At 61.3% G+C, this 26,238-nt stretch overlaps 3 protein-coding genes across 11 annotated transcripts; 1 reads left to right on the top strand and 2 right to left on the bottom strand.

Moving 5' to 3' along the window:
* Nucleotides 1–111: 111 nt before the first annotated feature.
* Nucleotides 112–18,981, top strand: LONP1 (lon peptidase 1, mitochondrial). 2 transcript variants are annotated; one of them, XM_079115112.1, is made up of 18 exons: nucleotides 112–564; nucleotides 3,503–3,591; nucleotides 4,429–4,548; nucleotides 6,653–6,881; nucleotides 8,744–8,805; nucleotides 9,306–9,435; nucleotides 9,717–9,800; nucleotides 10,545–10,765; nucleotides 12,799–12,937; nucleotides 13,830–14,008; nucleotides 15,714–15,801; nucleotides 16,048–16,170; nucleotides 16,251–16,367; nucleotides 17,342–17,482; nucleotides 17,572–17,737; nucleotides 17,940–18,157; nucleotides 18,238–18,402; nucleotides 18,614–18,981. In XM_079115112.1, the coding sequence occupies exons 1-18, from the start codon at nucleotides 136–138 to the stop codon at nucleotides 18,794–18,796; spliced, it is 2,883 nt and encodes a 960-aa protein (XP_078971238.1). In that variant the 5' UTR covers nucleotides 112–135; the 3' UTR covers nucleotides 18,797–18,981. The 2 variants fall into 2 exon arrangements, with proteins under 2 accessions (XP_078971238.1, XP_078971239.1); XM_079115113.1 differs by lacking the exon at nucleotides 3,503–3,591 and having other exon boundaries at nucleotides 424–564.
* A 402-nt stretch (nucleotides 18,982–19,383) lies between these two features.
* RPL36 (ribosomal protein L36) lies at nucleotides 19,384–20,270 on the bottom strand. Its single transcript, XM_079115916.1, has 4 exons — nucleotides 20,208–20,270; nucleotides 19,936–20,030; nucleotides 19,580–19,714; nucleotides 19,384–19,508 (listed from the first exon to the last, which is right to left on the bottom strand). Exons 2-4 carry the CDS (start codon nucleotides 20,026–20,028, stop codon nucleotides 19,419–19,421), a joined length of 318 nt encoding a protein of 105 aa, XP_078972042.1. The 5' UTR covers nucleotides 20,029–20,030; nucleotides 20,208–20,270; the 3' UTR covers nucleotides 19,384–19,418.
* Nucleotides 20,271–21,490: 1,220 nt separating this feature from the next.
* On the bottom strand, nucleotides 21,491–26,185 carry HSD11B1L (hydroxysteroid 11-beta dehydrogenase 1 like). Of its 8 annotated transcripts, none has more exons than XM_079116610.1 (9): nucleotides 25,734–26,185; nucleotides 25,121–25,335; nucleotides 23,984–24,113; nucleotides 23,773–23,903; nucleotides 23,082–23,193; nucleotides 22,660–22,751; nucleotides 22,285–22,378; nucleotides 21,973–22,138; nucleotides 21,491–21,863 (listed from the first exon to the last, which is right to left on the bottom strand). In XM_079116610.1, the coding sequence occupies exons 3-9, from the start codon at nucleotides 24,054–24,056 to the stop codon at nucleotides 21,668–21,670; spliced, it is 864 nt and encodes a 287-aa protein (XP_078972736.1). In that variant the 5' UTR covers nucleotides 24,057–24,113; nucleotides 25,121–25,335; nucleotides 25,734–26,185; the 3' UTR covers nucleotides 21,491–21,667. The 8 variants fall into 8 exon arrangements, with proteins under 8 accessions (XP_078972736.1, XP_078972737.1, XP_078972741.1 ...); XM_079116611.1 differs by having other exon boundaries at nucleotides 23,984–24,100; nucleotides 25,121–25,486; nucleotides 25,734–25,856; XM_079116615.1 differs by lacking the exon at nucleotides 25,121–25,335 and having other exon boundaries at nucleotides 25,734–26,089.
* Between the last annotated feature and the right edge of the window lie 53 nt (nucleotides 26,186–26,238).

The following is a 26,238-nucleotide window of genomic DNA, read 5'->3' as shown; positions in this document are numbered from 1 at the left end:
AAGCCCCGCCCCCGGCGGCGTGGTGTTTCGCGCCACGCCCTCCTCGGGACCGCGGCACGCGCTGGGCGTCACGTGCACCCGCGTCCGGAGAGCGGAAATGACGCGAGTCCCGCGCGCCGCCAGTATGGCCGGGCCATGGCGGCGAGCACAGGCTACGTGCGGCTGTGGGGAGCGGCGCGGTGCTGGGCTCTGCGGCGGCCGCTGCTGGCCGCCGCCGGGGGGCGGGTCCCGACTGTGGCCCGAGCGTGGCTGCCCAGATGCCGGAGGGCCTGCGATGCTTCCTCTCCTTGGGCGCTTTGGGGCCGAGGCCCGGCGGCCGCCGGCCAGTGGCGAGGGCTTTGGGACGCGAACAGCCGCGGCGGCGGGGCATTCTCTGGCGGCGAGGATGCCGCCGACGGGGGCGCGGAGGACAGCGCCGGCGGCGCGGGGGGCAGCGCAGGCGCCGGGGAAGGTCCGGTCATAACGGCGCTCACGCCCATGACGATCCCCGACGTGTTCCCGCAGCTGCCGCTCATCGCCATCACCCGCAACCCCGTGTTCCCGCGTTTTATCAAGATCATCGAGGTAATGAGCGCCCCCACCTCTGCAAGCAACAGGTCGGACCGAGGGGTCACTGTAGCGCCCTCATGCCTCGGAACTTTCTCAGACACGGAGTTTCTCAAAGTTTGAAGTAGGGATCCTTGTCTGCGCGGTACTGTTTGGGTGCTCTTGAGCACATTCCTCACCCTTTAGGATCCCTTGGGGTTTGTTAGACCGAGGAGTTGAACTCCACGAGCTTAGGATGCCCTTAGAGCCCTGGTGACAAAAGCTGGGCGGTACTGCAGCCCGCTTACTTTTCTGTAACACTTGCTCAGGTGACAGTTTAAGAACCTCTTTGGGATCAGGATTCATTTCCTCGTTAAACAACAGTTTCTCTATTGTGCTGTCAGACAGTTTTAGATTTCCTGCCTTTGGAGTTGACCTGTTAGGATGAAATAGGCAGTAAACACCACTGGGAGTCATAGAGCAAGGAATCGTGCAAGAGGCTTGAGGGAGGTGGAAACAGGACATGATTTATTCATCCAGCAGAGCGTTCTTGATCTGCCAGGAGACAGGCAGGGGGAATTCAGTAGTCAACTTCTGGCCTAAGGAGCAGATGTGGAGGTGGAAGAGACAGTAAGCCAATGTGATCCTTTCAGAGTAAGCCACGAGGGGGGAGGGAAGGAGCAGGGTGATGTAAGAGGGAGAAAGCTGTGACTGCAAGAGTCCCTTGTCATTCAGCTTTTAGAGTGAGAAGAACCCAAATGCCTTTCCTTCACCTACCCCCCACCCCTTAAAACGGGTGGAAACTCACATGGAGGAGAAAGGTCATCAGTTAACCTTAGTGTAAGCAGCGTCACGCAGTGAATCAGCCTCTGCGTTCACACTCCAGACTCTGCTAAATAAATCTCAAGGATCCCTTGGAAGGGGAAAGGACAGTACAGAGAGGCAGTAGTCCACTAGTGGGGAGGGACAGAGAAATCCCTCTCCACTTCTGAGTGCCTGAGCTACCTCTTCAAGCCCTTCCTTGATGTTGAGTGATGGTTACTGGTGCACTCCCAGAGCCAGACCCCATGGATTCCTTCTGGCCCCACCACTCTGGCAAGTTATTCCTCAAGGCCTTGATTTTCTTGTCTGCATAATGGACATCAGAGTAGCATCTTACTGCTTGGAGTTGTTGTGGGAGTTAAGTGAAGTCCTGTGTGTCAAGGACTTGGACTTGTGTCAGGCACTTAGTCTGCTTCAGTAGTAAGATGCTGCTGTTGCAATTTGCTGACTGGAGGAAATTACGTTATGTGGCAAGCTCCTTATGGGAGTGATGGGGCAGGTGCACATGGAGACATTGGTGATGTTTCAGATAGGCCGCTGGCTGGCTTTGACCCCACCCCCTGCTGTCCTCTTTATCCGCCCAGGCTTGCACCCCTGTGTCCCCTCCCCGCAAAGTGTTAGATTCCCTTTGCCTCAGCAGAGAGGTGACTCAAGAGAGTCCTGAACCTTGCTGAAGCTAGCCAGGAGGGCTGAGTGAGTCACTGTGGAGTGCATTAGGAGATGGGCACTGGGCACTGGTCCTCACTTTCCGTTGGTGTTACCTTGTATACAACAACAAGGGGTTCTGCCATGGGGGTGCAGCAGTCAGCTGTTGACAGGGGAGGAGCTGGAGTGGCTTCTTTGGGACCCAATAAACATTTCTTTTTCTCTTTCTTTCATTCATTTTTTTTTTTTTTTTTTGTGGTACTGGTGATCGAACCCAGGGCCTTGTGCTTGTGAGGCAAGCACTCTACCAAGTGAGCTATATCCCCAGCCCCCCAATAAACATTTCTAAACCTGTTAGCAGAGCTCTGTTTACGCTTGATTTTGAAGTTGATACTACCTGCTCTACTAGTGTCTCTCCTAATTGGTGGCCTCTTTAGTACAGAACTAAATTTTGGCTCTTAATTTTGGGGTCTTGTATCCTTCTGTTGTATATTACACACTTTCTTCCCAGAAAAAGAATGACTAAGCTGGATGTGGTGGTCTCACCTGTAATCCCAGCTACTCAGGAGGCTGAGGCAACAGGATTGCAAGTTTGAGGCCAGCCTCAGCAACTTAGTGATCCTGTGTCTAGAAAATAGAAAGGATTGGGAATGTAGCTCAGCGGTAGAGCACCAGTGGGTTCAGTCCCCAGTACTGCCAAAAAAACAAAAAAGTACATCTACAGTGTCGGTACATCTACAGGCCGCAAGTCAGGAGGCCCTGTTGGTTCTTGGTATGTTCCCTGGATCAGCAGTTTCGGCTTCACCTGGAAGCCAGTTTGAAACACAGTTTCTGGGGCCTACCCTAGGCCTCCTAGATCAGAAGTTACATGGGTCGCCCCGCAGACAGTATTAGCAGTCCTTCAGGCGATTTTGTGCCCATTAAAGTTTAAGGGCCATTAATCAAAATCTGGCCAGGAATGATTGGAAGGAATTGACTGAGTCTTAGGATGGCTGCACCTTTCTCCAGCCACATGCTTCCTGGAGGACAGAGAGCCCTGATCTGTCAATGGGATGACACCATTCTGGGGTTGTGATTCTGGGGTTGTGAACATGAGTGACTAGCACAGGTGAATTAGGAGATAGTTCATGGGGAGTGTGGCCTGTGGACTGACCACATTTGACCTCCATGTGTGTTGTCCTGACGTTAATAAAATCTGAATGGTTTTGATTTTCAAACTCAGACATTTCGCCACTGAAGCCATTTTTTGAGCTGAATGTTAAAACAATTTCTTGGTTCTGGTTATTTGTCTGCTTTGAATTTTCTTTAGTGAAAGGCAGGGGACCACTAGTTACTACTGTTTTACCCCATCCCCTTCCCACCACCCCACCCCTGTCCTGGTTCCAGCTTCCTGAACCATGTTGATTAGTGTCCTGAATCAGTTTAGCATGTCCCCAGAAAATAATGCTGCTGTCAAATGTCAGCTAGGAGACCTACCCCACATTTCACTCTGGGGTCATTGTCATGCTAGGTTAAAAATAAGAAGTTGGTTGAACTGCTGAGAAGGAAAGTCCGTCTTGCCCAGCCGTATGTCGGCGTCTTTCTAAAGAGAGATGACAAGTAAGTGTCATTTTTCCTTCCTTCCTTGGTTGAAGTGGCCTAGGTGCCTGCTCACCACAGTCCCCTTGACCTGAGAGGAGCCGAGGCCGAGGCCTGGCTGAGTGCCTTGCTAGTCTGGCCGAGGATTCGACGTGTAGCTCCCGTGCTGAACTCAAGGGCTCAGTGGCAGAGTGCTGGCTGTGCAGAGCCCGGTTCCGTCCCAGCACTGTACAAAGCTTAGTCTTCACAAATCATCAAGATGGGAAGAATCTAACTTCAAGACCCTGTCGTGTTAGAAGGCCCCGGGAAGCTGGGGCTGTGGCTCCGTGGAAGAGCGCCCGCCTGGCACATGCAGGGCCCCGGGTTCCATCCTCAGCACTGCATATAATAAATAAAGGTTCATCAGCAACTCTGCAGGAGTGCAGAGCCAGCCAGGTGGCTGTTGGGGTAGCAGGTGTGTCTACCTTGACTCCAGGTGAAAACGAGGTCACTTCCAAGTTACGAGCAGAGTGAAAGAGAATTTCTTCCTTGGCTTAGGCCTGACAAGGAGCTGCCCTGTGTGCTGTCACCCCTGTGGGAGCCCAGGAGGCCGCTCTGCTTCTGGTTTTTGTTGTAATTTAATTTTTTTTTTGTAGTAGTAAATGGACAGAACATCTTTATTTTATTTGGTATGTGGTGCCGAGGATCGAACCTAGTGCCTCGCATGTGAGCATTTGCTCTGCCACTGAGCCGCACCCCAGCCCCAGGTCACTCTGGTTTTAAAGTGGCTGGTAGGATGCTTCTGTCCCCATATCCTGCCCCAAAACTGAACACGTCCCTGCAGCTTGGCCCACCCTCCTTTGTGCTCCTCTCCTTCAGCAATGAGGCTGATGTGGTCGAGAGCTTGGATGAGATCTACCACACGGGGACGTTTGCCCAGATCCACGAGATGCAGGACCTCGGGGATAAGCTGCGCATGATCGTCACGGGACATAGAAGGTGCGTGAGCTGACCAGCAAGGGGCTCTGGCATGTGGGGCCGCGTACGAGGCAGGCAGAAGGCAGCCCTGGGGTGCCTCTGGGCCCTGCACGGATCCACCTTGCCGGTCAGCCTTGCCCAGGTTCATCACCAGCACTGAGGACAAAGCTGTGGATGGGGCGATCTGTGTCAGACGCTGGCAGAAGGGAGAGCCTTTCCTCCAAGGGCTGAGCCTTGTGCCTGCAAGCGCGCGCAAGCTCGGCTAGTTCCAGTTCTCAGTTCTCTGACCAGACACACGGGGTCCCCAGTGCAGAGTGCCCCGATGTAGGGGGCTGGAGGTGGAGCAAGGGCTGCACGTGTCTGGGCAAGTGCTGCACCCCTGAGCTGCCCCAGCCTCGTATTTGCAGTGACAGGCTTTCAGTGTGTCACGCCATCGTAAGTGGAGGAGCCTCTGCCTGCGTCCTGCTGAGGAGCACATAAAACGTGCGTAAGCTGTTCAGCCCCTGCGTCATTACCACTCATTCAAGAACGTCTGTAAGCTGGGCATACTGCTCACACCTGGAATCACAGTGACTCGGGAGGCTGAGGCAGGAGGATTAGAAGTGTGGACAGCCTCATCAACTTGGAGAGGCCCTGTCTCCACAGATCAGGACTGGGGAGGTGCCTCAGGGGTTAAGTGCCCCTGGGTTCAATCCCTGGTATATCTGTGACCCCCAAATAGTCTGTAAGCTCAGCTAAGGTGGCCGCTCTGGACAGGTCGCCCATTGCCTGTCCATGTGTGCTCCAAGAGCAGGCCTCTGTAGAGCTCTGACCGGTCTGTGAGGGAAAGGCCTTGACACGGTAACTGTTCTGAGAATCCACTCGTGGCCCGGCCTCTCGGGGTCTGCTGGGTCTGGAGTCCTTGCACTGTTCCAGAGGCCTTCCTTATGTCAGGCAGGCCGTGTGCATCAGTTCCGAGACATCCTGATAGCCCACTGCTCCCAGGCCCCGCTCCATCTTCTCCTGGGATAGGGATGAGCTGCCTCCTCTGTCTCCCGCAAGGATTCCTGGGCCAGCGGAAACAGAATAAGATGCAGTGGAAATGAATAAGAGCAGAGATGATTCCTAACTACCTGCTGCCTGCAGGCTCTTGGCATCCATGGGGTTCACCCCCTGGGTTCAGCCAGTGGTGGATTGAAAATGTTTGGGGGACACATTACATCTGCACTGAACCCTAGCAGGCTTGTTTCCTGAACAGCACAACATAACAACTTTTTATGAAGCATTTACTTTTTGCTGGGTATTTCTAAGTCATTTCCATATGGTTTAAGGTGGGAGATTAGGCAGAGGTTCTGTGCAATTTTATGCAAGGGACCTTGAGCATCCACAGATTTGGGGCTCCATGGTGGGGGTGGAACCAGTTACCATGGACACTGAGGGGCAGCTTCACTCTGCTAACCCCCAGCATGCCTTATAGAACAAGGCCTGCCAGCTCCTGAGGCCTGCCCTGCCTGAGGTTTACCCAGCCCGGGTTCTTGTCCTGGGCACATTGTGCTGACTGTCAGGGACCCAGTGTCAGCAGGACCCAGTATCTGGCTCATCTTCCCAGGCAGCTCCCAGGCCATCCTCTGAGGAAGGTACTGCCAACACCCGCTGTGGTGGAGGCAAGGTCCGCAAGGCCAAAGGCCTGTTCCATTTGTCATGCAGCGAGGGCCTGTCTCTCATTTGCTAGGCTGCACCCAGAGAAAGGGGCGTGCTTGGTGGGAGGACACATGGAAGCTCCGAGGTCACGCTACATTCATGTGGAAGCAGGTGCTTTAGACAGCATGAGGGGGGCACTGTGGAGGTGCCCTTCAAATCGAGGTCAGAAGGGAATGACGAAGGAACCACTGGGTCATGGGCACAGAGCCTTGGGGAGGGCCTGTGCCCTGCCCACCTGGGAGCTTGTGCTGGAAGATTTGGGCTTGTCGCTGCAGCTTAACCAGGATGCTCAGAATGTCTGGGGAGGTCTGTGAACCTCTGAGAAAGCAGCTCAGTCTCCAGCGGGCTGCCTGTGGCCTCCCTGCCTCTGACTGAGGCACTGCCCCACTCTGGCCAGGACCCTCCCTGCCTGAGCCTCACCTGCACCTCGTTCCTTCCTTCCCAGGATTCATATTAACAGACAGCTGGAGGTGGAGCCGGAGGAACCGGAGGCAGAGACTACTAAGCCCCGGAGGAAACCCAAGCGCAGCAAGAAGGAGGCCGAGGACGATCTGGGCACTAAGCCCCAGCTGGAGGTGGCGACAGAGCCTACCTCAGATGCCCCCGGTGGGGTGCTCATGGTGGAGGTTGAGAACGTCGTCCATGAGGACTTCCAGGTCACTGAAGAAGTGAAAGTAAGTTAATGTGCTTGTCGTGCGTCTCTCTCGAGTGGCCCTGCAGCCTGGCAGGAGGCGTCGCCTGTCCCTGAACCAGGCACTCAGACGGGCCCCTGTGCTTCACCCCTGCCCTCGTGGAGTGAGGCAGCAGAGTTGCTGGGCCGGAAGGTGAGGCCTGGGCCCAGGCCTTCGCTGCCCTGGGGCCAGGTTTTGGACCCATGTCCAAACAGCTCGAGTTCACCCTGCAGGAGTCTCCAGTTGTCATCAGAGCACCTTCTGTCCCAGCTCCACCTTTGGAGCAAGGGTCTCCTGGCTGCACCACAGGAAAGAAATAGCCTTTGGCCCCCAGGGTCCCAGACCTTGACCGTCCTGCTTTCTTCTCTGCCACGAGCCAGCTTTATGATGTCCTGGCGATAGGTCCATTTAGCAAGCAGATCAAAGGCCTGGGGTGGATGTGACTCCTCGGGCTGTGCCTATTGTCACTGGCTGCCTCCCTGAGGAGAGCATGAGCCAGCTGGAGCCAGCAGGGGTGGTCTGGTCCCTTTCTGGTTGTCTCTCGGGTGCTATGTTGAGTGCTCTGAGGCTGCTTCTTGAGCCTGGGGCAAGGAGTGCAGGGATCGATTGGTGATGTCTGCCATGGGTGCTGTATTCCCACTGACCTTGGGAGACAGTCCTACACACAAGGCCACACGAGGCCCTTGAGACCTGTGCCAGGGTGGGAACGTGTTATAATTCTGCACCATTGGCCCTTTGTGGCTTGTTTGTTTTATTTACTTATTTTTAAAAAAATTTTTTAGTTCTTGGTCCTTTATATATTTATTAATTTATTTATGTATGTATGTATTTATTTATTTATTTATATGTAGTGCTGAGGATCAGACCCAGGCCTCACACATACAAGGCAACTGCTCTACTACTGAGCCACGACTCCAGCCCTCACTCATTTAAACTTAAAGAGCTGTCAGTGGTGCTGGGCGAGGTGGCCATGCCTGTAATCCCAGCGGCTTGGGAGGTTGAGGCTGGAGGATCCCATTCAAGGCCAGCCTCAGCAACTTAGTGAGGTCCTAAGCAACTCAGTGAGATCCTGTCTGTAAATAAAATATAAAAAGACGGGGTGTGGCCCAGTGTTTGAGTTCCCTGAACTCACCCCTCTACCAAAGAGGGAAAAAGGTGTGGCCAGTGGCCCCACTGTGCCGTGGAGCATGGCATGTGTGTTTCCCGAGGGTCTGCAGCAGGGCCGGCTGGGCTGGACTCGCCCGTGCTGTTGTAAGGGGTCAGCTGGCTTCCAGCAGCCTGCAGAGGTGAACGCAGTTCAGGGCCACAGCCAGTGATTAGAGATCAGATTGGACATCATACTGTGGAGCTGGCAGCCACTGCAGGCCCTCTGGTGTGCCCTCGGGCTACACCGTGCTCGGAGCCTGCGGCCTTTGGGAATCAAGCGAGGTGTGGGTCTGGATGCCACAAGCCGTGTCCAGTGATGCCCCAGGAGTTACACCACCTCACTGTGGCTCTGAGAGGTGGAAAGAAGGAAAATGGCCCCTGTCTGTGCAGAGCCTGGTGCAAGTTCCAGGAGGTGGTGGCTGAGGTTGAGGGGCACACGGGTGCAGGAGGACCAGGCCCCTCCACCCTTTCCTCCCACGATAGCGTGTTCTAAGGACCATGCTCCGGGGTTCTGAGAAGACAGCCTTTGGTTTTAGCTTTCATTCCTTGAAAGTTAATGTCTTAACATTGCAGATCTGGGTGTCCTTGGTCTCCGAGGCTGTATCTAGTCTTGGTGGGCAGGGAGCTGATGGAGTGGCAGGTGGGAGGGGCTCCGGGGGCCACAACCACTGCTGGCCTCGGCTCCAGGCCCATGCAGCCATCTGGTTTCCCACTCCCAGGCCCTGACTGCTGAGATTGTGAAGACCATCCGGGACATCATCGCTCTGAATCCTCTCTACAGGTCTGTCTCCCACGGGAATGGCTGGCAGGCCCCAGGGTCTGGCTGGGCCTGCCTGAGGCCCTTTATGCAGCTGACTTGGCAGGCCGCATTCTGAGACTGTCATCCTGGCAGAAAATGGGGTGGATTCATGACCCAGGAACTGTCTTGTGCAGGGGGACATCCTGCACCCAGAGGCCCAAGACCCAAGAGGTTTACCCCTTCCTGGTGGGCGGGAGACTTGCTGTGATAGGCTAGCAGAGGAGGGGGATTGTGGAAGAGGGTCACCACCTTGCTGCAGAGGGACTGGCACAGCATGCCTCTAGACTCTAGCTCAGCTGGAGAGCCTCTTGGCTCTGGTCCTAGAGGGCTGGGCCAGCAGAGGTGGGCGATACCACGTTCTCTAAGGCTTTGCCCAGAGTCACAGGCAATAGAACTGAAGACCTGGGCCCCTCTGGGGACAGCAGCATGGTGAGGACTGAAGGCCTGGCTGCTGCAGCAACGTCCCTCTCCGTCGCTTGCAGAGAGTCAGTTCTGCAGATGATGCAGGCAGGCCAGAGGGTGGTGGACAACCCCATCTACCTGAGTGACATGGGTGCTGCGCTGACTGGGGCCGAGTCCCACGAGCTGCAGGATGTCCTGGAGGAGACCAACGTGAGTGGCCTGATCTGCCCGCTGTGCCCGTGACGTGCTGGGTGCCTGGCAGCCTCGAGGCTTAGTGCTGAGGTGACTGTGTGGCCCACTGGCATGTCAGCTGTCTTAGGTCAGGTCCTTGGGGTGCCACCTGCCTTCGGCCATTCCCAGCCACGCGTGTGTGAACGTCGCGTGCACGTGGCTGCAAGTCCCCAGGACTGTCCTGTGGGGGTCGCTGTCGGCACCGCGTGTGTGGGCACACCGACTCCTGCCCACGGCGTGCACCCTCCCTTCCTCGGCAGATCCCCAGGCGGCTGTACAAGGCCCTCTCCCTCCTGAAGAAGGAATTCGAGCTGAGCAAGCTGCAGCAGCGCCTCGGGCGGGAGGTGAGCCAGCCAGGTGGCTGCCCGGGAGAGGGACGGGCAGGAGGGCTGGTCATCAGAGGGAGCTACCCAGGCTGACCTGGGCTCGAGTGACCTTCCTGCCTCAGCCTCCCAAGCTGCTGGGACCACAGCACTGCTGCACCCAGCAGCTCTGCCTTGAGGCTGATGCGCTCTGGGTCCTTTTGTTGTTCTGGGCTCTGAGATTCTCTCCCAGCGTCATGAGCCCACAAGGGACAGTGAAGTGCGGCCTCGGGTCTGTGCACCCCCAGCCCTGCCCAGGCCAGGAGTGGGGGAACGCGCCTGCACCGGGTCCGTGGGGCTCCTGGGTGTCAGCCTGGAGCTGTGGTGCTATTTCGGTGCCACTGGTTTTCCTGCTTAGTTTTGGGTAGACCTCACCGCCCACTTTGAATTGGGAAGCCGGCCAGTGGGCAGGAGGCTGGGAGGAAGCAGAGGCCCGCCTTTCTTCACGCGCTACCTCTGCAGGGTGCCCGCTGGGAGACACTGGGTTAAGCCAGGAGGGGCCCGGCATGGCGGTACACCTGGGGTCTTGGGAGGCTTGAGGGAAAGGGGCTTGGGCCACAAGAGCAAGACCCCACTGCTTAGCGAGTGGGGCTGGGGCGCAGGTCAGTGCAGAGCCCCATGTGCTCAGAGGAAGGGTGGAGTGGCCCACTGGGTCCCTTCCTGAGGCCTGGGAGCAGGGGGGACCTGCCTGCTGACCGCCCTGAGCGCAGCCCCTTTGCCTCCCAGGTGGAGGAGAAGATCAAACAGACGCACCGCAAGTACCTGCTGCAGGAGCAGCTGAAGATCATCAAGAAGGAGCTGGGCCTGGAGAAGGAGGATAAGGACGCCATCGAGGAGAAGTTCCGAGAGCGGCTGAAGGAGCTGGTGGTGCCCAAGCATGTCATGGACGTCGTCGATGAGGAGCTGAGCAAGCTGGGCCTGCTGGACAACCACTCCTCGGAGTTCAGGTGAGCTCTGGGCTGGGTGGCCGGGGGGGCAGCGTCCCAGGGTAGGTGCAGGGCATGCGTGGGAGGGGCCTTGGTTGGAACCTGCCACCGTCTCCCCCCATTTTGCAGATGAACAGTTTGGAGCTCGGTGATGAGGGCCTCTGGGCTGGCAGGTGATGACAGGATTGAGTGCAGGGGTGCCTGGCTTAGAGCCGTCACCCCAAGGCCACCTCTGCTTCTGTACCCTGAGAGCAGCCAGGAAATGACCCGGTCTTCCTGTGGCCCTGGCTTGCCAGGCCTGTTCCCTTGTGTACTGTTCGGGGTTGGGCTTGAGCCCCTGAGGGACTCTGGGCTGCACCCACGTCCGGCATGCTGCATGCCTGCCGTGCAGGGCGGAACTGCCTGGCGGCTTCCTGCACAGCTCATTCTGCCTGTGGCCGGGGAACTGGGTGTCATGGCAGGGCTGCTCCAGAGGGAAGAGGCCGGGGCTCAAGGACGGGCCAGTGGGCTCGCTGGCAGGCTGGCAGGCCTTGGACACTCTCTGTCAGTGGTACTGGGATTGATCTCAGGGTCATTCTACCACTGAGCCCCGTCCCTGACCTTTTCGTTTTTAAGAGACAAGGTCTCACGAAGTTGTAAAGGCTGGTCTTGAGCCTGGCAGTCCTGCCTCAGCCTTGAGTCTGGGTGACAGGTGTGTGTGCCGCCTTGGCAGGCTTTGGGACAGCTCTTCAGAGGAGGGCCTGGCCAGGGCGCACACGTGCTGGGCAGATCCCCTGACCCAGAACACTCAGGAGGGCATTGGATTTCCGGGTCCCGTTCCAGTGGCACCCCGACTCCTGCCTTCAGGGTGGCAGCTGAACGTCCGGGCCACCACTGCTCTGTCGGTCCTGTCTGCTTAGTGGTCAGACCTTCTGGCAGCCACCTCAGTGCTGGTCTCTCCGCTGGTCCCTCCTGAGCCTCTTGCGGCTCCCAGATGCCCCAGGGCCTTGGAGCTCGTCCCCTGTCCTGGGGACCAGCAGCATAGCTTCCTCTAGGCTCCCTCCCTTGGAGGACCCTGTGGTGACACTGGGCTCCAGATGACCCAGAGTGCCCGTCACGGGCCTTCACCAACCCTGCAGGACTCTTCTGCGAGGTGGCAGGTCCCACGGGGGTGGGCTGTACTGTTTGGGGCCATGTGTCCCCCCGCAGGTGCTGCGTCCTCCCTGGGGCTTTGGAAGCTGGGGGACCAGCCCTCCAGGAGCAGATGACTCCCTGCCCCTGGGGCTGCGGCCGTCTGCACAGCAGGTTCTGGCGACTGTGGGACAGTGCTCTCATTAACTGGGGCTGGGGCCCTTCCGGAGGCGCTGTCCCCAGGCCCTGGTACCTGTCTCTCTGGGATGGCTACAGCGACCTCTGGCGGCTGCACACAGACATCTGCAGCGCTGCCTGAGGCTTCCTTACCCCGGGTCGGTTGTGCCACGACCTGTTGAAGTCCTCCCGCGGGGACTTCGTCTCTCTCTACTGTGATTCCCCATCCGTGTGGGCCATGCGATCTGGGCAGCCCGTGCCCCCAAGGGCAGCCCATCCCCGAGCTCCCCCAACACCTGGCGTCCCTCGGTGGCAGTTCTTCCCCCAAGGAGCGAGGTGTCTGCCCCCAGCCCACTCCCGCTTGCTCCTGGCCCGGGCAGCTGCCTTCTGGAGGTGCACAGCCCCCTCGGTCAGTCTGCGTGGCCCTCCCAGCCTGCAGCAGCCCTGGCCTCGGCTTCCCCACGTCCTGGGTCCAGTTTTCGGCTCCCTCCTGAGCCTGCCCCATCTCCCTCAGTCCTGGGATCACGGGGACAATGTCAGCCCGGCTCTCGGTCACTTTAGATCTCAGTCCCTTCCTGCTGCACCTCCAGTGTTTGCTGAGAAGTGGCGCAGGCAGGGCACCTGTCCCGGGGGCAGTGAGAACCCTAGGTCCCCCACGAAGGCTTCCCCCGCATGACTGCCCTGCGTGGGCCCTGCGTCGCCCTTGGTGGGCACCAGCAGAGGCCAGGGCGCACCGGACCCCACTCACCAGCACTCTGTTGTGTCAGCGTCACCCGCAACTACCTGGACTGGCTCACGTCCATCCCGTGGGGCCAGTGCAGCAAGGAGAACCTGGACTTGGCCCGGGCCCGGGAAGTGCTGGAGGAGGACCACTATGGGATGGAGGACGTCAAGACGCGCATACTGGTGAGGTCCTGGGCTCAGGCTGCCCAGCTGCCCTGCTCTGTGTGACACTGAGTCCCAGTCTGGGGTCTTACAGGGAACAGGACTTGATCTGTCCGACCCTGGAGGCCTCCGGCCTGTGGGAGGCCCTCCGCTGTAGGGCACTGTGGTGGGTCACCTGGCGAGACGGCCAGCCGGGGCCGCTTCACTCCTGAGTGGTGGCGCCATCCCAGGCTGCCCCTCACCCCTCAGGCCCCACCTCCAAACTCTGCTACCTTGTGACGGAGGAGCCATGTCCAGCGAGGGGTTCTGGAGTGCACGCCACACCAGTGCCCCCGCCCTCGCCCCTCCAGGCACTTCAGGCCCACAGCCGGGGCACCTGGTCACTGCTGGGGATGCATTGGGGAGCAAGGACTGTCACGGTCCGGGTGTTTGGCCCTGTGCTGTGAGGGCCACCTGGGGAGGGTCTGAGGGTGCTCTGGTGGGGGCTGCGGGGTGGAGGACCCAGCCACTGGCCCTGCCACCACCACCGGCGAGGGCTCACGGCTTTGCCACGTGCATGAAAGTTGTGCTGGGGACAGCAGAAACCAGGCAGGATGGGTGACAGGACAGGAGCCAGAGTCGTCTAGGGGAGGTGGGAACGTCGGGCTGGAGAGTGCACTGTGCCAGGGTCAGGTGGGCTTTCAGGGGGTGTGGCTCGGGTTGCCCGTGCTGCTGGGCAGTTGTGGTCTGGCACCTGGCCCTCGAGTTGGATGTGCTGTCCCTCCTGGGGCCTGTGACAGCTCCAGCCGGCCTCTGGACCGAGCCCAGTGCCCTCTTGAAGCCCCAGGCGTCTGGAAGGCAGTGCAAAGGGGCGCACTTCCCGCTCGGGCTCCTGGAGAGAGTGGCCTGAGCCCCTGCCACGCTCTGCCCGCAGGAGTTCATTGCCGTCAGCCAGCTCCGTGGCTCCACCCAGGGCAAGATCCTCTGCTTCTACGGGCCCCCCGGCGTGGGCAAGACCAGCATCGCCCGCTCCATCGCCCGCGCTCTGAACCGCGAGTACTTCCGCTTCAGTGTTGGGGGCATGACCGATGTGGCTGAGATCAAGGGGCACAGGTAGGCCTGGCGCAGCCGCCCCTGCTTCTTGCTGCACTGGCTCGGTGGCGCTCACTCTGGTCAGGCTTTGTGGGTGTCCGCCTCGGGCCAGCTCGTGCTGCAGCACGCGTCTGGGACAGGCGGGCCTCCGCTGAGTCCATGTGCTTGGCTGCAATGCCCGCTTGCCAGCCCTGGGGAGGTCTCTTGGCCGGGCTCACCCAAGGGCCCCGCAGCTGCGGGTGGTGTCCTGGTGTTCTGCTCCCTGGCACTACAGACAAAGTCCCAGGGCTGGCATTGCGCCCGGCCCAGCCACGCCACCACGTGCATGGAAGCCCCCGCGCCTGCCCGTTCCCTCCTGCATCCGGGCGAGTCTGGAGCGGGGGTTGGAGCCCTCTGTCCAGCAACTCCCGCGTGGCCGTGGCCGTGGAGCAGGCAGCCAGGTGCTTTCTCGAAGGCTTGCTGCCACCCCGCCCTGCTTAGGCAGCGGGGCTTGAAAGGTGCAGCTGGCGTCTGCTGCAGGTGTGCCTCGCTGTGCGCCGGGCGCAGCACCTGGGAGGGGGAGTCACATCCGTTGAAGAGGTGACGTCCCTGGCTTCTTCAGAGCCGCCACGCCTGGCAGCCTCCCCGCGAGGGAAGGGGTTCTAGGAGAGCTGGGCAGGAGCCGCAGCAGGCGCAGGGAGCCAGCAGAGGCCGGCTGGGCCTTCCCGGGTGTGGTGGCTCGGGGATGCCTGGGAGCTGCAGGCAGAGACCACTCCCTGGGGGTGAGGAGGGGCCTTGGCAGGGCCGAGGGGCTGGTGGGCATCCTCTGACGTGGAGGTGAGTCACAGGAGAGGGGCAGGTGGAGGCGTTCTGTGCCCATGTCAGTGAGTTCCCAAGGCTGGGACAAGGACAGGAAGCTGATAGCTGGGCTAAAGTGCATGCTGACGGCAGGCCTGCGGCCCTCCATGGCTCCCACCTCCCTCTGGAGCGAAGCCCAAGTCTTCCTTGAGGCCCGCAGGGCCTGCACCACCTGTCACATCCCCTCCTGCTGCCCCAGCAGCTCCCCACTGTGCCTCCAACACCAGGCTTGGTCCTGCCTTTGCGAGAGCCACGCCCTCAGCTTGCAGTGCCTCCCTCCACCTGGCTCCAAGCCTCTCCTTGAGTGTTTTTGTATACCCCCGAGACACTCCTGACGCCCCAGCCCGCTCTTCTTCCTAGCAGATGTGGCCTCCCCACCCCATAATTCCCCCTCTGCCCTCTTGGCCTCTGCCCTGTGGGCCTCAGCGCAGCAGCCGGACTCCTGTCTCACGTGTCCCTGCTCAGTGCCAGGCCTCTGGGCAGAGCAAGTAGCTTATCAGGAAGTCCTTGGAGGGAAGTGCCAGGCTGTGGCCAGGCCTGGGGATGTGCCTCCTGTGTCTGTGCTGCAGGTCCTGAGAGCAGGCTGTGCCCCTGTCCCTCAGGGAGACTCAGCTCAGGCTGGACAGGGGGTGTGGCTGGGTTCTGGCAGCCGGGTGGAGATGGCAGCTGCTGGGTGGGGCCTAGGGAGTCCAGCTGGAGAGCGGTGCGTCTCTGGCCCAAGCGTGAGGCTGGTGGGGGACGGGCTTGTTCTCAGGCAGTGACGTGCTCTGCAGCCGAGCGTGTGGCCTCCAGCGGCTGCAGGTGGATTTCTGCGTTGCCTCAGTGCCCGGCATGCTGAGGTCCTGGGGTCCTTTGTGGGCCCCTGACCCAGCTGTGCCCCCCACTGCAGGCGGACCTACGTGGGAGCCATGCCTGGGAAGATCATCCAGTGCCTGAAGAAGACCAAGACGGAGAACCCACTGGTGCTGATCGACGAGGTGTGTGCCCCCTCACCGACAGCTGTGGCCCGCCTCTGGCCCACCCCCGACTCCGGGGCACGTGTGCGGCTCAGGCCTGCAGCCCAGAGCGCGGGGAGTCCGGTGGCTGTGGGCAGCCTACCCTAGAGGGCCCACTCAGTGATGCGGTTCTGCCTGGGGCCCGTGTCCCTCTTGGCCCTTACTGTCCTGGTGAGGGGCACAGGAGTGGGGCAGAGTGCCAGCCCCACCTGCCTTCTGCCACTCCAGGTGGACAAGATTGGCCGGGGCTACCAGGGAGACCCCTCGTCAGCACTGCTGGAGCTGCTGGACCCGGAGCAGAACGCCAACTTCCTGGACCACTACCTGGATGTGCCCGTGGACCTGTCCAAGGTGCGTCCCACTGCCTGGGGCTCGCGGGGCGGGGGCTGGCCAGTCTGCCTGGAGTGGCAGCAGCTGGCCACCTTCCTCAGGTGCTCTTCATCTGCACGGCCAACGTCACCGAGACCATCCCCGAGCCACTGAGGGACCGCATGGAGATGATCAATGTGTCCGGCTACGTCGCCCAGGAGAAGCTGGCCATTGCGGAGGTGAGGGCCAGCCATCCTGCTGTCCCTGCCCAGGAGCTGCCCTGCGTGGGTCTTAGCTCTGGAAACACCTGAGTGCCCGCTAGGGGGCTGGACCTGGCACCAGCCGTGGCAGGTAGACGAGGCCAACAAGATGGGTTCTCAGGTCCAGGTGTTACTGGGAGCACCCTCCAGCCTCAGGGTCACACTGTTCTGGTGGGAGCCACTCTAGTGTCCCCTCCCTGAGGTCACACTGAGATGCTGTGCTGGGCGGAGGAAGCGTGGGTCACTGGCTGTGGGTGTGCACGCTCGGAGCTCTGGGCTGGGCCTGGGCGCATTGGCCAGCCTGCAGTGGCGGTCCCCCGCGGCAGCCACCTCTTAGGCCAGGTGGCTGGTTCCATCGGAGCAGGATCTCACATCACTTTCTGGAAAGGGGGCTTTGGAGGCCTCTCCCTCCCCGCCTCCTGTGCCCCTGCCCTGCCCTGCTGAGCCCTCAGTGCCTGGGGCTGGAGGACAGTAGTGGGGGACCCTGCAGGGGTCTAGGGATCAACACTGGTAGGTGATGGTGACTCTGTCCCTGTCTCAGATGCCTTAGGCCAGAGGAGGCAGAGCTCAGGGCCACTGGTGGAGCCGTGCCAGGCTGTGGATGACCCATCGTGTTGGCCATGGGCAGTCAGCAACCACACAGGCCCTCAGTCCAGGGGAACCAGGAGGCCTTCCTGCAGGAGAGGCAGCTAGGGCGACTGGGACAAGGAGGGTCTGGGGAGACGCAGCAGCAGAAGGAAAGCCAGGGCCGGGCCTCGACCTCTGCAGGCCAGTCGCCTGAGCCCTGCTTGCCTGGCCCTGCCGGCCCCTTCGCCTCCCCAGACCCTGGCTCATGGGCGGCCCCTGCTCACCCCTGTGGCCGAGCTTCAGGAGGGCATCGCTGGGTTGCTGTTGGTCTCACTGGCCTGCCAGGCCCCAGGTCCCAGCACGGCCTGACAGTACCCCTCCTGCAGCGGTACCTGGTGCCTCAGGCCCGCGCCCTGTGTGGCTTGGACGAGAGCAAGGCCCGGCTGTCGTCGGAGGTGCTCACCCTGCTCATCAAGCAGTACTGCCGGGAGAGTGGTGTCCGCAACCTGCAGAAGCAGGTGGAGAAGGTGAGCAGGCGGCCCTGCCCCTCCAGCCCCACCCCGCACTGGGTGGCGCCGCCCCACTCCTGCCCACTGCTGCCCCGCTGTCCGCCCAGGTGCTGAGGAAGTCGGCCTACAAGATCGTCAGCGGTGATGCCGAGTCTGTGGAGGTGACCCCTGAGAACCTGCAGGACTTTGTGGGGAAGCCTGTGTTCACAGTGGAGCGCATGTACGATGTGACGCCGCCCGGTGTGGTCATGGGCCTGGCCTGGACTGCCATGGGTGAGCTGGGCCCAGGGGTCTGTCAAGTGCCGTCCCTTTGGTTGTCACACTGAACACCTTCCCACTGAGGGACAGTGTGGAGTGAGCACAGGGATCTGGGTGACAAAGCCCCCTGGGAGCAGTCTGTGGAAGGTGGTGGCAGAGGTGGGTTTTTCAGGCCCTCCTGGTGATCATAGGCTCCGCACCCACCTCCTCCCTCCAGGAGGGTCCACGATGTTTATTGAGACATCCCTGAGGCGGCCACCACCCAAGGGCAGCAAGGAGGACCAGGATGGCAGCCTGGAGGTGACAGGCCAGCTGGGGGAGGTGATGAAGGAGAGTGCACGCATCGCCTACACCTTCGCCAGGGCCTTCCTGATGCAGCAGGACCCCACCAATGAGTACCTGGTGACCTCCCACATCCACCTGCACGTGCCTGAGGTGAGCTCTTGGCTCACCACCCCCTGGCCCCTCCTGCCACCCTGGGCAGCAGCCATATGCCCACCTACATCTCCCACCAGGGCGCCACCCCCAAGGATGGCCCTAGCGCTGGCTGCACCATCGTCACGGCCCTGCTGTCCCTGGCCATGGACCGGCCTGTCCGGCAGAACCTGGCCATGACTGGCGAAGTTTCCCTCACAGGGAAGATCCTGCCCGTTGGTGGCATCAAGGAGAAGACCATTGCAGTGAGTGCCCAGACCCTGCACTCCACAGGGGACAGGCAGGCCTCCCTGACCGGAGCCCACTGGAGCTGGCTGTCCTCCCTGCCCCTCCAAGACAGTCCCTGCTGTCGTGGGCCTCTGACACTCGATGGGCCCCAGTGCAGAGCAGGGCGCGAGGGGCGCTGGGTGGGTCCCAAACCCCGTGGGGCCTGGTGCTCAGCAAACTTTATATCAGGCCAAGCGCGCTGGAGTGACGTGCGTCGTCCTGCCGGCCGAGAACAGGAAGGACTTCCACGACCTGGCGGCCTTCATCACCGAGGGCCTGGAGGCCCACTTTGTGGACCACTACAGCCAGGTCTTCGACATCGCCTTCCCCTGCCCCAGGCATCAGGCCCAGGCCCTGGCTGTGGAGCGGTGAGGGCCACATGCAGGCCAGGCCTGGACTGGACCGGACTGAGGGCTTGGGAAGGACCCTGGGCCTGGCAGCAGAGCCACTGGGAGGCTCAGCCAGGTGACATGGGTCCTAGGGTCCTCAGCTCTGGTTTGATCATGGAGCCCAGCACACTTGAGCTACGTAATCATGATTAAAAGACGTTTCCAGTACTGCTTGGCCGCTTGCTTCTTTCCATTAAGGACAGGAAGGACCTCTGTGGATCCCCTTTGTGGACTTCGGTGCCATTGGGGGCCCTTTTTCAGTTGGAGGGGGTTTTGGTTTTGTAGGGCAGAGTGATGTCATCGTCAGAAGCTGTGCCGTTTCCACCACTGGGGGCTCGTTGGACAGGTTAAAACCAGACCCCAGGGACGGGCACTCAACTCTTGCCCGGTGTCATTTGGGACTAATTTGCTACAGGGAACAGTCAAGGTTTGGGGCCGTTGTCACCGGGGACTGCTCTGGGAAGGTTCCCCTCCCTTACATAACCCTTCACTGTCGGCGCTGGGCGGGGCACGTCTGTCCCCAGCAGATGGACCGGCCTCCCTGCCTCCCACACCAGGACACAGGAGCCGTGGCTTTCTGGGACGGTTTATTGAGGGGACGGGGCTCAGTCCTTCTTGGCAGCTGCCTTCCTCATGGCGGCCAGGACGTTGCTCAGCTCCTCTCGCTTCCTCTTGGCCCGGATGTGTGTCCCGACCTGCCCAGCAAGAAGGCCATGGTCAACTGGGCCCCGCTCTCACCGGCCCCGCTCCACTGGCGCCCACCTACCCTCTTCTTGATGAACTTGAGAGCCCGTTTGTCCTTGGAGACCTTGAGCAGCTCCATGGCGCGCCGCTCGTAGGGGGCAAAGCCGCACACCTCCCGGATCATGTCCCGCACGAACTTGGTGTGCTTGGTGAGGCGCTGCGGGGCAGGCGGGCCGTCGGGGCGCCGAACGGGCCAGGAGGCGGCGCCCGGGCCCCCCGCCCACGGTCCCCGGCACCCCGACAGCCAGCCGCCCCCGGAGAGAACGCGGGTTTCCGCAAGGCCCGGCCCTTGGGGCAGACCGCGGCCTGCACCGGGGCCTCGGGCTGCCCGTCCTTCGTGACCCCGCCCCGCAGCGGCCGACTGCTCCCCGCACTCACCCCGCGGCGGCGGCTGTGCCTCGGCTTGCTCACGTTCTTGGTCACCTTGTGGCCCTTGTTGAGGCCCACGGCCATGGGGTAGCGCAGAGCCATGGCTGCGGCAGGCGGTGGGGAGAAGGGCTCGGGTGAGTCCCGGCTCGGAGCCCGTGCCCACCACCCTTCGCAGCGGCTTCCTCGGGCGCGCTCGCCGGGCCCCCACCAGCCCCCAACCCGCCCAGTGGCTCCGGGGTCCGGATGGCGGGGGATGTAGGGCCCGACACGAAAGAACTCACCTGCGGAGAGGCAATGGCTGCTGGGGCGGAAGGGCCGGCGCCACACGGAACTCTGGGATATCAGTCACGGCTGGAGGCGCCGACCAGAGGCTCCAGCGGCGCGCGCGCCCCCTGGCGTCCGGAGGCTCCCTGAGCATGCGCCTTGACTCACTCCAGTGAGCCCGGGACCGGGGGCCGTGGTCGTGGTGCCTCGATGGCCGGTGGCTGGAGTTCGAATCCGCCCTTGTTGGTTGGCCCTGCAAAAGCAACTTCACCTGCCAGACCCCCAGCTTTTCCGTATATGCGATGGCACGAAATAAAACCTCCATCAACGGGCTTATTGATTTCACGAAGGGAGCCGTTACAGTGCCACCTTGTGGCACCTGACGTAGGTGGAGCCAGGATACGGTGCTGAACGACTTGGAATCAGACAGTGGAAAGGACAAAAAGTTGTAGCCCCTCCCACCCCTTTGCCCCCTTGTCAATCCTACGTGTCTCCAGGAGAAAGCCTCGGTTTGGGACTGGTCTGATTGAGGGTGGTCTTGATAACAGAGCCTTGGACAGCTCACGATAGCATCTTTTCAGAACATTGTATCCAAACCAGTTTTATTTTTCTCAGTTTCTTATACAAGTAGCACTGGCTTGCCACTTGGGGGTGCAGTTTCCGTTTTTAATTGACGGATAAGCAGATATGTCCCACATTAGCCCTAAGCTGCAGCGTCACCCTCAGGACGGGAACAACTGTAGGAGGAACTCCAAGAGTGAGGCCCTGAGATCCTGGCCTCCCAGGGCCTGGGGCCTGGCTCCACTACAGTGCTGCTGCAACCAAGTCCCGCAGGACACTCAGTGCCCTTGCCTCCACCCCTGACCCTGAGGGAAGCCCACCCGGCCTCAGTCTCCGTCTCTCCGCCTCTAAGCGGGGGCTGACAGTTCTGGTCCCTCTCCCGGCTCCTACAAATCGGAAGGCATAAAGAATCTGAATAACAGATGCACATATGCAAAGGAAGAGCTTTATTATGAAACGGGGGCTGAGTCCAGCCCAGAGTGTGCTCTTCTCCTCACCTGGCCATCAGGTGGACAGCAGGTGTCAAGAGTACCAGGGACGCCAGCTGGGTGTGGGAAATGCTCCCAGCGAATGAGTGAGAAGAATCAACCCAGACCTGGAGGCTCCAGGGGTGACTCAGGGCACCTTGGGGCCCACGCCTCAGGTGACCCGGGGCAGGCCACATCACTTTTGAGCCTGCTTCTTCTTTGCACAGCGGAAGCAATGACCATGTCACCAGTGGCATTCAGGAAGCCTGGCTGCTGCTTCCCAAGACTGAGAAGGTGCCTGACACCCATGGATTGTCTTGTTCTGCTTCTGTCTTGATGACTCTACCTTGGGCTGTGGCCACCCTCTCAGAGGTGTCTCTGTTAGTGTCTTGGCTCCAGGGACACCTGAATGGTTCCTCCCCTTCAGGGAAGACTTGAGCCTCCGGGACTCAAGCTGCAACTGCAGCGGAGATGTTGAGGTCCTGGCGAATGAACCAGGCCCTGGGGTGTGGCAGCCAGCCGCGGAGCAGGCAGAGCAGGTGGAAGCGCCATGGGTAGAAGACACAGGTGGCGCGCGTAGCACCGCCACGGATCACAGCCAGAGCCGCCTTGGGTCCCGGGGACGCCTTGGCCCTCGCGACGCCCCTGGGGAAGGAGACGATAGGGACTGCAGTGGGGGATGGGGACCTGGGCGGGTCCCCACAGCATGCAATGCATCCTGCATCCCCCTTCCCTACTCGCACCCAGGCCTCACCTGACTCCCTCGGCAGTAGAGGCCCGATCCCGGAGGCCTAGGACGCACATGGTGATGGCCACATTCACATCCTGAACATCCAGCTCCCTCCGGAGGGAGCCGAAGAAGCCATCCAAGGCGAACTTGGCCGCCGAGTACGGTGTGGAGAAGGAGGTGGGCACATGGCCTAGGGGCACGGGAGGGCAGCAGCTGGGAGGCTATGCACTGCTCCCCTTCCTCCAGGAAGCCTTCCGGCCCCTCCAGGCAATCATGCAAGAAGCCCCAGTCCTCTTCGAGCCCCTCCCCGGAAGAGCTAGATCCGCAGGCACGCACCGAGCAACGTGGACACCACCACCAGGGAGCCCTTGCTGTCAGTCAGGCTGGGCAGCGCCAACGAAGTCAGTTGCACATAACTCAGGAAGTTTACCTGCAGGCGGCGACGTCGAGTCACAGGGCAGAGGCGGGGCCCGGCCCAGGAGGGCGGGGCCCGAGGACAGTGGGGGGTTTGAGCTCCATGCCAGGGTGGAGCCAAGGCCGGGAGGGGCGGGGCCCGAACATCATTCGGGAGGAGCCGAGGCGGAGAGGAGGGCGCCCAAGAACAGAGGGAGGAGCACCTTGGCGCTCGGGCGGAGCCTCGGGCTGGGAGAGGTGCGCCCCGGCCGGGAGGGCGAGAAGGGACCGGGTTGGGCCGCGAAAGAAGCGGGGCACCTGCATGAGCCAGTGCGTCGCCTGAGCGCTGCGGGCCCGCATGCCGGCCGGAGCGCCGCCGATGTGGTTCAACACGAGGTAGTCCAGACCCCCTGCCCCAGAAACGCCGCCGGTCAGCGCGGGGCTGGCGCTGGGACTCGCCCAGGTGGGGTTCGGTCCAGAGCGCCTAGGTAGGGTGCCTCGCGCGGGTGGCACCGCCCCACCGGGAGCCCAAAGAATTGTACTCCTTGCATCCTGCAAGGTTTCGCCCCCTTCCAGAGCCCGCCCCCTGGCACAGTGGGGGTCCACCCCTGGCCACGCCCAGGCCCCCCTGAGTCTCCGCCCTGAGACACCCGTCACTACTGCACCCCATCCCAGTTCCGGCCCTGACCCTAATGCTCAGGCCAGGGTGCTCTACTCCAGACCCCAGGCCCCGCCCTCACCCAGCTTGTCCAGCGCAAACTGCACCACGTGCTCGGGCGCCTCAGGGGAGGCCATGTCCGCTGCGATGTAGAAGACCTTGGGGGCGCCCAGCTTCCGGCAGTTCCCTACCACCTGGGGGGGCCAGAGCTGCCCGTGGGCCTCTCCTCCCCAGGGCCCCCCCCCTCCACCTGCCGGCCATATTGAGGATTCCACCTGAAGCCCCTCCCCTATACTGAGTGCAGGTCCCAAAGGACATCATTCTCAAAGTTTCACTTGTGGGTTTGAAACTGGCGGCCGCAGGCCAGAAAGAGCGCCATTTGCTGGACTTAACCACTCACCAACACCCAAGTCTCGGGATTTCACATCCATTTCCAGATTTCTGGCTTCTCTTGGGCATCTGGAAAGTTTGTACCCAGGAGCCCCACATTCCCCTTGAAGCACTAAGAGGCTGTTGCTAAGAAGCGCCCTGGCCTTCGAGTTTGAGAACCCTGGCTGTCAGCACCGGCTGTAACTTAGTTCTAAAGAACACTCTCTGCCTTACACTCTCACTGGGATTAGCACAACCCAGAACCCAAGAGAAGGTGCTTTGTCTACATTTTGCAAATGAAGAAACAGGCGACTTTCCCAAGGAAGCCCATTGTGTGGGATTCAAACTCAGGCTTTCTTCTCCTCATAAGCCCCCAGCCGTGAATCTGGAACCCGGTGGCTCACCTTCTGCAGTAGGGCCTCCGCGTGGGCAGTGAGCACCAGGTGGGAGCCCAGCCGAGCGTAGTGATATGCCAGCTCCTCACCAACACCAGCACTGGCGCCTGTCAGCAGCACACGGGCTCCCTGGAGACTGGCTGGCAGTGAGCAGAGGTGGTCAGGTCAGGGCGGGGCAGAGCCGCAGGCGAATTCCCTGCCCCACACCCCGGGCACTCACCTGGGTCGAAGCTGTCATCCCAGTAGTAAGCAAAGAGGAGGGCCCCCAGGCCTGTGAGGAGCAGCACCTTCATGGCCCTGCGCGCCTGCAGCAGGGCGGGCTGGCCCACAGCCACACCTGTGTGATGGGTCTTCATTTGATGGTAACACTGAGGCCCTGGACCTGACCTTCCTCCCTGCCCTTCAGGCCACCACCTGGGCCAGCGCCCCACTATCATTCAACTGAACTAGTGATGCCACTTTTCAGTGACCCTACTTTTCCAAGCCTCCTTCCTCCACCTCACAGGCAAATCACACTTTCCCTGGATAAAAGCCAGAAGCTCCATGACCAGAACCCCTTTTCCCTCTGCTCCACTGTACTAGCCTCTTTGCTGTTCCCCGGGCAGCCACCAGCCAGTGGCCATTCCTCTGGTTGGAACGCTGTCTCCACTGTGACCTCTGGCTCCCTGCAAGCCTCAGCACAACTCCTGCCAAGCCTGTGCGGCCCCCCGGCCCCCGCTGTCTTCTCTGGAGCCTCGCCTGGCCCCTGGCTTCCCCTCCATCACAGCATGGCCACTGCCTGAAAGCACCATTGATTTGTTACATGTCACTGTCCCTCTCTCCCTAAAGTGTCAGCAGCTTGAGGGCAGGAAGAAAATAGAAACCGGCTTCTGTTTTCTTCACTGTTGGGTTGTCTGTTTTCTGGTACCCAAGGACTCTTAACCACTGAGCCACATCCCTGGCCCTTTTTATTTTTTGAGACAGGGCCCCACCTAGTCGCTTAGGGCCTCACTAAGTTCCTGAGGCTGGCTTTGAACTTGAGATCCTCCTGCCGCATGCTTCTGAGCCACTGGGATAGAGGTGTGATCCACTGCACCTGACTGTTGGGTCTTCAGTACCCCAAAACGTGCCAGGCATACAGTAGGTGCTCAGTAGGCACCAGGTTGACATGGAGTGCGGTGAGGGACAGATGGGCAAGAGCTCTGTCTAGAGACACCAGGTGGCTGGACACTGGGGTCAGGTGCACACAGAAATGACCAGACGTGGGGCAAAGACATGAGTTCAGTGTGGGGGCTACTTCTCTGGGGAGGAGGTAGACAGCAACAAGCCAGGTTCTTCAAGTTCTGGGGGCCAGGGGTCTCCCGCAAGCCCCTCCCACCTTGCAGTCTCCATCCTCTGAAGTCCATGGGGCAAGGCTCTTCCCAAATCCAGAAGGCTGCGCGGGCCCGAGGGAGTGCAGGGTCGGGGGACACCCACACTTCCACTCTAGATTCACCCCTGCGGCCTCCGTCCCCGACGTCCGCCCGCCCCTTCCATCCAGCCAGCCGGACCTTTGTCGAGGGACAGCTAGCGGCGCCCCTTCCAGCCGCTCGCCTTCTCAGGGCTCCCCACGCCCCAGGGCGGGGCGGGAACCCCTCACCCGAGCCCACCGGTCCCGCGGGTCTGCCCTGCCCACCCGGCGAGCTGCATCACGCCGCCGCCTGTCTGCACCTTCCAGTTCTCCGAGGGCGGATTCCTACACCGACTGGTCCAGGCAGCCGCCCCTGAGCAGGAAGCGCGCGCCCGCCTCGCCTCCCTCCCGGGGGCGGGCCATGGCGCCCCGCGGAGCCCTGCTCCCTCCGGGTCCGGCGGGCGGGCGCACAGACCAAGGGCTCAGCCGCGGGATCGGGATGCAGGCGAGGGGCGACCAGAGGCCGGCAGGACGCCCGGCGCAGCCTCCCGCCTGGACAAAGGGGCCTGTGGCCCGCCGCGGACCCCAACCGCGCACTCACCCGCTCGGGCCTGTTTCCCCACCGTCCAGCGGGGCCGGGGTCCGCGCCCGCACCGGCGTGAGCGACCCTCGGGCCTACCTTCCCGGCGGCGCTCGGCCGACCCTCGACCGCGCCCCCTCCCGCGGGCCCGGGGCCACGTGACGCCCAGCTCCCCTCCGCAGGGGAGGGGACCTGCCGAGGGACTCCGCGCAACGGCGTTGCCAGGCAACGGCCTCCGCCCGGCTCTCCCGCTCGCAGCCCCCGCCTCAGCCACGCCCCCTGCGCCGAAGCCGGGAGCCCGACCACGCGACGGCGCGCGCGCCTCTCTCGGACAGTCCTCGCGTTGCCGTGACAACCGCCTTCTAGGCTTGCTTTTCCAGGCCCGGGCTCTTACTCCCTTGCGCCGGCGCGGGCAGATCTCTCGTGATCCTTCATCTTCCTGGGTCTCCTCAGCTTCACTCCAGACCCTCGACGCCTCTTACCCCTCGCGCCGCCGGGGTCGGCCGGACTACATTTCCCAGAGAGC

Source organism: Sciurus vulgaris (assembly GCF_902686455.1).
Source record: "Sciurus vulgaris genome assembly, chromosome: 16".
Taxonomy (NCBI): Eukaryota; Metazoa; Chordata; class Mammalia; order Rodentia; family Sciuridae; genus Sciurus; species Sciurus vulgaris.
This window is presented reverse-complemented; position numbering and strand designations above follow the sequence as displayed.